At 29.4% G+C, this 9264-nt stretch overlaps 1 protein-coding gene across 1 annotated transcript; it reads right to left on the bottom strand.

The window, feature by feature from the left end:
• Positions 1-720: 720 nt before the first annotated feature.
• LOC107642338 (patatin-like protein 2) lies at positions 721-3946 on the bottom strand. The gene is made up of 6 exons (XM_016345652.3): positions 3712-3946; positions 2707-3057; positions 2448-2606; positions 1355-1684; positions 1062-1237; positions 721-979 (listed from the first exon to the last, which is right to left on the bottom strand). Exons 1-6 carry the CDS (start codon positions 3847-3849, stop codon positions 913-915), a joined length of 1221 nt encoding a protein of 406 aa, XP_016201138.1. The 5' UTR covers positions 3850-3946; the 3' UTR covers positions 721-912.
• Positions 3947-9264: the final 5318 nt, after the last annotated feature.

Here is a 9264-nt window from a genome sequence, read left to right on the forward strand (position 1 = left end):
ACCGTGCCATCACCCTTACCGTGTCGTAATTTCTATTTGCGGCGTTCCTTTTCGTAACTCTGCCGTCGTGTCCATTCTCCTCTCTGTTGTCGCGTCTCCCACCTCGTCCACTGTTTTTTTCTTTGGCTCGTCGTTGCGTCTCCTCATTGCGTTATTTCAAAAGAAGTCACCATCGTGTTATTTAGACTTTTTGTATAAAATCTTGCAGTTTTTATATAAGATAGATACTTGTAGCTCTATTCATATGAAAATTAATAATTAATTAGAACTATTATGTAGATGGGGAATGGGGTCCCCGCGGAGAATGGGGTTCCATGGGGAATGGGGATGGGGAGCAATTTTCCCCCACAGCGGGAAATGGGGTGGGGATGTGGAGTAAATCTGAGGGCGGAGATGGGGAGCAGGGAGGCATCCCCCGGCCCCGCCCTACCCCATTGACATCCTTAGTTGAGATTTGTTATATGTATTTAATTTTTTATTTAAAAACCACAAATTTAAACCGATCCAAACCGCTTGTAATCGGATCGGATCAGATCGAATTTTTAAAAAAAGTTCATCGAATCCAAACCATATGGTACTTAAATTAAATGTTCGGTTCGAATGACTTTTTTTCTTAAAACCGAATCAAACCACACAGCAAACACCCAACTCTCTGAATAATAGAATAAAAATTTCTCTTTTGGAAGAAAGTAAAAAATTGTTCTAAAAATTCAATTGAGATACCAGATTAACTCGTCATCACTTTTATTGATCGGTCTTAGAATAGTAAAGCAACATCATTTATTGAAAACAAAGCACAAAAGATACGGAAGACATATCTAACTGCTTGCACACACAAATTTAAAGGATAATTGAAACAAGACGATGATGATTATTGACGTTGCTGCGACAGTACTTTCCATGAATTCAACACTAATATTTCTTGGATCCCAATTTAGCGATTCGACCCTTCCTCTCTTCGGACAGAATCTTAGCATAGCTACATGCAATAAATTAAGAATAATTAGTATTATTCATATTCAAAAACAACTATCTTTATGTATGTATGTATAGTTAATTACCGTATAAGCTCCTGTTGATACGTAGTAGTATCATCGATGGGTTCGAGTTGGAAAGTTACTGGATTGATCTTTTTAACGTTTCCATCTATCATCTTATTCGCAATATCCACCAGATTGTTCAAGTTATCCGGGTCTGCATTGTCCATCTTATCCATATCGGGGGTCAGAGCATCCGTCTGCAATAATATGTAATGTTATTGTTGATCTAATTATAAAAGCAATAGATTATAAAATTAGTTTTAAGTTGGTTCCTAATTTTCTTTTTTCATTTAAATTCATAAAACTGAATGTACCTGAACTCGAAGGTAATTGCGCTCAGCGTTACGAGCTTTAAAGAGACTATAAGCATAATACTCCACTACGTCTGTTGATGCAGCACCGATAATCTCCAACATAGGAGATGTTTTTAGGTTAAACGATGCATCAAATTCAGCCATCCATGCTATTAGATTCCATTGATTTACTGTGGCAACGTCCCATCCCGGCGCAGCCACCGGCGGTTGAACTCCACAACCCAGAGACAGCAGCAGGATATTGGAGCAGTCGTCTGCTCTGTCCATCATTGGGTATAATTCTGGATGCTTCATCTTCTCTTGTCCTAATTCACTCAGAGACACCAATACCTGACGAGAAAAAATTATACATACATAACATTGTGTTTAGAAATAATAAAGCACCTAAAGTTTTTATATAAATTGGCACAAATGATATTCTTTAATTGAGTCTATCAAAATTCAGTTTATCAAGGTTTATTAAGTACATTGAAATTAAAGGTGAAAATTCATATGTAGTTAATTTTATGAAAATTAATAACTGAGAATGGTTAGATAAAAATTAGTCTTTGACTGTTCTTAGTTAATAAGTTGTCTAACCTGAATTTTCACCATATTAAAAGCAAGGAAGACTTAATGACTAATTAATGTTATAAGCTAGTATAATTTTATACTAACTACTACTCTTAGTTCATATTGTTAGATGTATTTAATTAATTAGATAAATATAAATATGTCATGATATTACTTCTTTATTTCAACGGTGGTAAAAAATAAAAATGAGATATATGAATAATTATATTTGTAATATATTTTTTTAAACAAAAATCTCTTTTAGATTTGTTTGTATTTTTACATAGATTTTTTTTCTTTTTTTTATTTAACTTATATTGTTCTCTTTTTTTTTTTTTTTTTGAGTTCACCAACTATGAAATTCTAAATTTTGTGAACATACAAAATTTGATATCATATTATGATATATACTACTTTTTTTCAAAAACTTAAGTTAGTAAAAAAAATAGATGAATGATTATAAAATGATTTTAGTTTATTCATGAGAATTAATTTTAAGCTATATAATTTAAAAAATATAAATTATAACGGTTTAATTTACCGGATTACCGGCAGCTGCACCACCATCAATCATATTAAATTCTGTGTTACCATCTTCAGAGGTAAAACAATGTGCTGGGAGATAAACAGGTGCAGCTGAAGTTGCTATGCTTATATCTGAGAGGAGTCCATTCAAGTATTTGAATTCATCTTCTTGAGCCTACATGCATCACCAGCCACCAACATATTATTTTTAATTTTATTTTTTCTTTCTAAATTATTAGAAAAATATAGATTATATATATATGATCGCCCGGTACCTTAAACTTTGAGAAAATAGTAGGCCTAAGTCGTAATATATCAAAGGTTGGAATCACAAGATTGGTGAATGATTGAACCAATCGGGTTGATCCCAATTCTGCTTTCAAAGTGTCGTGTAAAAATTTTCCATCATATTTGGGCCCAGAATTAGGAGTAGGAGTGTTAGGAGGGAAAATTTTGGCACCGTCGTCGATATAGAAATTTTTTATATCATCAGTAGTATATTTTGGACGAGGGTTGTTTGCATTGGCATCTGGGGCACCCAACATTGCTGTAATGAGGCCACCAGTGCTTGTTCCCGCAATCACATCAAAATAGTCTGCAATTCTTGCTTGCTCTCCATCAAGTTTCTATACATAAATTACAGAGATCTAGATCAGTATGTTGTTATCTAAAACAGGAAAAGAAAATAAGAAATATAGCCAAGTAGTAAGCGATAAAAATATTAGAGTAGCTAATTTTTATAACGAGGAGTGTTAGAGGCTAACAGAATTTGTGATGTTTGGCCATTAATTAATTATTATTAATATTTTTAATGGTGTGAGATGATATCTAATGATGTAAGATTAATTATTTTTTTTTTATGGTTAAATGCTGACAAAAAATATAAGTGCTGGCCTTAGACTTTCTTATTAATTGATCATAACTTTTATAATAATGTTAAGTTGTTAACGTTAAATTTTGTCTTGTCAATTTTAGCAATAACATATTTAAAATTATTTTTGAATTTTGTCATCATGCGGCGGTGGTTATTTTATTTTATATTTTTGGTTATTACTTATTTTATTTTGTACCTTAATTATTATCAAAATAATCGAATAATATTAAAGGTAATAAGTTTATAATTATAAATATTGTACGTATAAAATTATTTAAATTAAATAAAATAATTTTAAATTATTATTTTTTTAAATTGCTGTAAAATAAAAGCATATAAATAATTTTATGGAAATGAAAAATGTATTTTTTTTTAACTACATAAAATATGAATATGTATATCTAACCTTAAGCTCTCCCTCAAGGAAGTGAAGAACAACAGCAGGGATGAGTCCTTTTATGCCACCTCCATCAATGCTGAGGACAGTGAGTAACTTTCCCACTGATGGAGGTGGTAGCTTCGTTGATGAGTTTAGTCCGGCCATTATGGTTTATTAGGACACTAATTAAGCACTTAAGAAAGTAGAGAAAGATTGAGTCTATAGAAGAGTACTCAAACAAACGAAGGAAGGCGTGAATGTAAGCTTAAGGATCAAGCCTATATATAGAGCTCGTGCCATATGATAATGCTTGAGATAGGCATTGGATTATTGATATAAAATACGAATTTTTTTGTTTTGGGGCGGGGGGATAAATGAGTAAAGCATTGTTTGAGATTAACACGTGATGATATATTATTATAATTGCAGTGGAGTATAATAATATGTGTTGAAAGTAACATTTATATAAACATATTACAAATGATAAGGTTAAGATACCTAGTCGTGCAGCTTCTAAAGTTCCAACTGCAATTTTTAATCGTTGTTCTAACTTGTAAGTGCATATGTGTAATAGTTTTAGAAAAATGGTAATTTTACTTTTATTTTTTATAACGTTACACTACATATATATAATGTTTTTATATATGATATATTTCATAAATAAGTTTCGTTAGGGAGCCAATGATTTATTTGTACAATATGTACAATAGATTATATGAGTTACAAAATGAACATCATCCATAATATTCAGAATAACCATCTGGGTACTAGGATAATAAACATCTCATGTCATAAAACCACTTATTCCAAAAATTTAAGATGATTTTGGGTTCACCAAAAATCAAACTCTTGATCTTTGACATCTAGAGTTCTAATACCATGTCATGATACCACTCATCCCAGAAGCTTACGCTGATGAAAAAATGTAACACTAATAGTTATATCTCTAATACTCTCTAAACCTTCATTATACGTATTATACAAATATTCAATTGGCTCCCTATACTTTTCCTTCATAAATTTATAAAAAAAAAAAATAATGTTACTAAAATTAGAGTGACAATTTATTTTCGTAGTTTTATTTCTTTATTTATAAAAATTTGAGAGATACACAATACACTAATAAATAGTAGAAAGATACCAACCTAAATTGACACCAACTTAAATTAGTCGAATAGTCAGTTTACTCATCCACTCAAATAAGTGTCGGGACTCGAAAGGGTGTTTAATCAAACTAAAAACAAAAAAATATCAAAATACATACACAATCAGATGGATAATATTAAGGACGGATTAATTAAAGTTTATTAAGAGGTGGTTATGTTCTTTAAAGTATAAATTTATTAAAGTTTATTTTCCTATCCATTATTTTAAAATTTGTTAATAAACACCATGATGAGTCCATGATTAGGATAGGTTGCATTGTTTATCGATATAAGTGCGCTATTATTGCAGTTATATTCTTAGTTTAAAGTTTAAACACACATAAGAACGAGTTAAAAGTATAGGGGTTGTTGTAGCCATATAGGAGGGAATATCGTCAGCGGTGCATATTCCGAAGGATAAACGACAACAATGAGCGTACATTGCCATGCCACCACATTAATTATTGAATATTATATATTATCTTTACATATTTTTATTTTTAAAAATGATCGATAAAAGTTAAGAAATGAAAAAAATAAAAATTTTAATATAATAAAAAATAATAATAAATATTTTAAAAAATTTAAATATTATTAAAAATATTAACAAAATTTTATCCTACTAAATAGAAGGACTATGTAAATTAAAAAGGCAAATTCATTATTTCTGAAAAAAAAAAGGCATGCATTTTGGGTTTTGGCACATTTATTGCGTGTCGAGCTCATGTTGCACCTTGAATGCACAAATGACAAATCCGATATTATATTAAAGTAAAAGTTTTAAATAATTTTTTATAATTATTTCAAAAAACAATTAATATTTTAATAAAAAATATCATTTTTTGTTATTGATTTTTGTTTGTATAAAACTGAATTAATATTTTTTTATATTAATGAATAAATTTACATAATAATATATTAAATTATGTTAAACTGTTAATTTATTTATTAAAAATTAATTAGTGTATGTTGATCAGTTTTTTTTTTGTTAGGAGTTTCATTGTCTTTTAAGAGTATTGTCAAGATTGTTTAATTTTTTGTATTATTTTTTTAAATACATTATCTAAATTTATTAAGTAAAACTAAGAAATATTAATGATTAATGTGTCATATAAGTATATTCTAAAAAAATTATTAACAAAAAAACTAATCAATCTTATAAAATTAAATATAAAAAATTAAAATTGATATTTTTTTATTAAAAACTTTGTACTCCTTTAAAAAAATTATGGGACGACAAAATGTGTATTATATTCACCCATATTATTTTTGGGGAGTCCGGCTATATGCATAGGTTTGTTTTAAATTTACATTTTATATTTTTTACATTAGCGAAGATATTTTATATCAAAAAATATCAATTATAACTAGAAATAATTTTTAAAATAAAATAATTTAAGTACTGCTATAAATTAAAAGATGTATATTTACTATTTAAAAGATGTATATTTACTATTTAGACAAAAATCAGTTACCAATATCATTTATTATTAATATAAAATATATATTAAAATATAAAATATATAAAAAATAAGTTAAAGTATTTTATAATACATGTATTTATATATAAATACATAATAATTAATATTAGTGATTAATTTTAGTATATAAATAATATTTTTATTTAAACAAACAATATATGAAAGGCTACCAAAGTTAAACATACCTAAAATATTTTTGTAAGCAAGGTTTTGATAATTGAATCGGCTATTGAATCGCTTTAGTTATTAATTTACTGGTCTAATTGATCTAATCGTGATTTCATCAAAAAAATTATTTTAAAATAAAATAATAAATAAATTATAAATAAATATTTTAAAATATAATTATAATCTAATATAAATCTTAAAATACCTTCTAAATTTAAAACACCACATGAAATGTTATCTTCTAAATTAATAATCAACATAGTTTCAAATCTTAAAGAATATAGTTAGTACAATTAACAACTCAAAAATAAAAAATAGGGTAAAGTATATTTTTTGTCCCTGAAGTTTGACAAAAATTTTAAAAATATCTCTAAGTTTTATTTTGTTTCATTTTTGTCCTAGAAGTTTTCGATTTGCATCAAATATACCCTTGACGGCTAATTTTTCAAAAAATTTAAGACCAATTCAACAACAATTTCATAAGAACAACCCTCAACATAAGCAAATCAAGCATAATTTTCATGCATTATTGTTAGATTGGTCTTAAATTTTTTGAAAATTTACCCATCGAGGGTATATTTGATGCAAATCGAAAACTTTTGGGACAAAATTGAAACAAAATAAAACTTATGGGTATTTTTAAAATTTTTGCCAAACTTTAGGGACAAAAAATATACTTTACCCTAAAAAATAAAAAATAAAAATAAAAATAATGATCAATTATCATGTCCCAACCAAATAACTTAAGGAGTAATTGCACAAAAATATATCTAGTTTTGGATTAATATAACTTCTTAACAAGTTGGAAACTATGAAAGAATGACTATAGGAAGCACAAGACATGAATCATCATCATACAAATATTTTCACTCTTAGCTTCTTGTTCTAGAATGATAGTGCTCTTTGTTCAACCACAGCACATCGACTTTGATGCCGCTTGCCCTGCTCCTGCTGCCTGATCTTGTTGGTTGATTTTGATTCCAGAAGGCTGTAACAAAAATTAAGGAAATTACTCAGATTAAAAACTTCAAAAATCTTTATGGTAATCAGCGGCTAAGAGTAGAGAAGGTAGAATCTTGGTCTGATCTCCTTTTTGCTTTTCGTGTAAACTTACTTTCTGTTGAGAAAATATAGAAGATATTTTAGTTTTGTCTCTTGACGCGGTACGAGTCAAAATAGAGAAGAGTAGAGAATGTCACCCAAATGTATCATGGTTCGGCTACTCAGTGCAATATAGCCTACATCCAGTCTTTATCACAATAATGATGAAATTTTACTATCTTTTCAATAGATTACAATCACAAATTCTCCCTATGATCTACCCAATCCTATTTGGGACAAGTCCAGATTCTAACTCAACCTGAACTTGATTAGGACTCACCCTAACTTTCAACAACAAAGTGCTAACCCAACTTTCAAGAGAATCCTCTCAGGATCATGACACAAAACAGAAATACTAACAAAGAATTTCTAAAATAACTTAGACTTTTTCTCCAAGTCTACCTCTCTGCCTTTTTCCATTCATTGGATTTTTCTTACAAACCTCACCATGTTTATCTTTTACCAATGAAACTTAGATAGACTAAACTTAAAAAATTACAAAATAAAAACTATGAAGGAGAAGAACAAAATTAGCTCAGGGAGCTATGGAAACTAAAAACAAGTGCTCTTTCTCTCTTGCTTAATCCTTAGTCGTTCACTCCTATTATAGAGTAGTGAAGTTTTCAAGGTTCGAACCAAGTCCAACACTTGAGTTGTCTTCTTCTTCAACATCAGAACAAGCAGCGGCATGGTCAGAGGAGAGAGAGAAGGTTGAAGCAGTGACATGCAACCTTACCATTCTCTTTCATCCTTTTTCTTCAAGCTTCTTGAATCTAGGCCGTGTATCGTTGCTTTGGCCCTAAGTTTGATTCTTGACCGTTGATGAGCCACTAAGCACCTTTGACTTTATTGTCTTCATAGTTGCTTGATCGGTGCTTGTAGATCAGAATATTTCTTCAAGGTTTCTTGTTGAAACATGAATGGGGAAATCACCTTTTTGTGATTCTCTGTTGCATTGATATCTTCCCTTTATTGTATCCTTTTTTACTTTCTTTTCTTACTTGAATATGGAAACAAGTTTTTTGTTCTTCACCGTGCCCTAACTTCGGATCTTTCCTCTTTCTTCTTTCTTGGTTCAGAGATTCGATGTGATAAGAAAGAAAAGGAAGAAAGAGAAGAGAGAGTTTGTGTTCGGTAGAAGTAAAAAGCGATTCAATTTAATTGAACTTTGTTTATCCGATTAGTAATCTAGTTGGAGGGAGATGAATTTGGGTGTGGTCACCAAATTGGGCTTGAAGTGGATATGGGCTCACTTTCTTTCTTCTTTTTTTCACAAGGTTCAGTAGCTTATCATGGAGCAAAGTTTGGTTGTATTATGATACTGGGCGAGTGTTTGTACGTGTGGGCTTGAGCATTCTTCTTGGATCAAGATGATCAAATCAAATTTTTGCTCACTTGGCAAAATATATAACACAAACAATGTATCATTAATCTCAATAATGTTTGATAATCACTTTAATCATGTTTTAGTTTTCCAAACTCAATAAACCCTAATATCATAAACCGATGAACTTTAAGAGGGTTTTAACCAAAAAAAAAAGGATATAAACGGCATGCGTTTGAGGAATTGGAATTTAGAAGAAAAAGATAAGAGAATAAGACAAACCTTTTGGAGTATAGAAGAAGAAAAATGAGGCTTGTCGTGAGAAGAAGAAGAATTTCATTTTGCGGAGAGAGATCCATTG

This window comes from Arachis ipaensis, chromosome B5, assembly GCF_059453495.1.
Source record: "Arachis ipaensis isolate K30076 ecotype BB chromosome B5, ASM5945349v1, whole genome shotgun sequence".
NCBI lineage: Eukaryota > Viridiplantae > Streptophyta > Magnoliopsida > Fabales > Fabaceae > Arachis > Arachis ipaensis.

Excerpts from the sequence above, each read along its gene's own strand:
- LOC107642338 (XM_016345652.3), bottom strand. The coding sequence starts at position 3,849 with ATGGCCGGACTAAACTCATCAACGAAGCTACCACCTCCATCAGTGGGA. Across the intron at positions 3,058-3,711 it reads TCCTTGAGGGAGAGCTTAAG|AAACTTGATGGAGAGCAAGC; the intron begins GTTAGATATACA and ends ATTTATGTATAG. Across the intron at positions 1,238-1,354 it reads GCAATTACCTTCGAGTTCAG|ACGGATGCTCTGACCCCCGA; the intron begins GTACATTCAGTT and ends ATATTATTGCAG.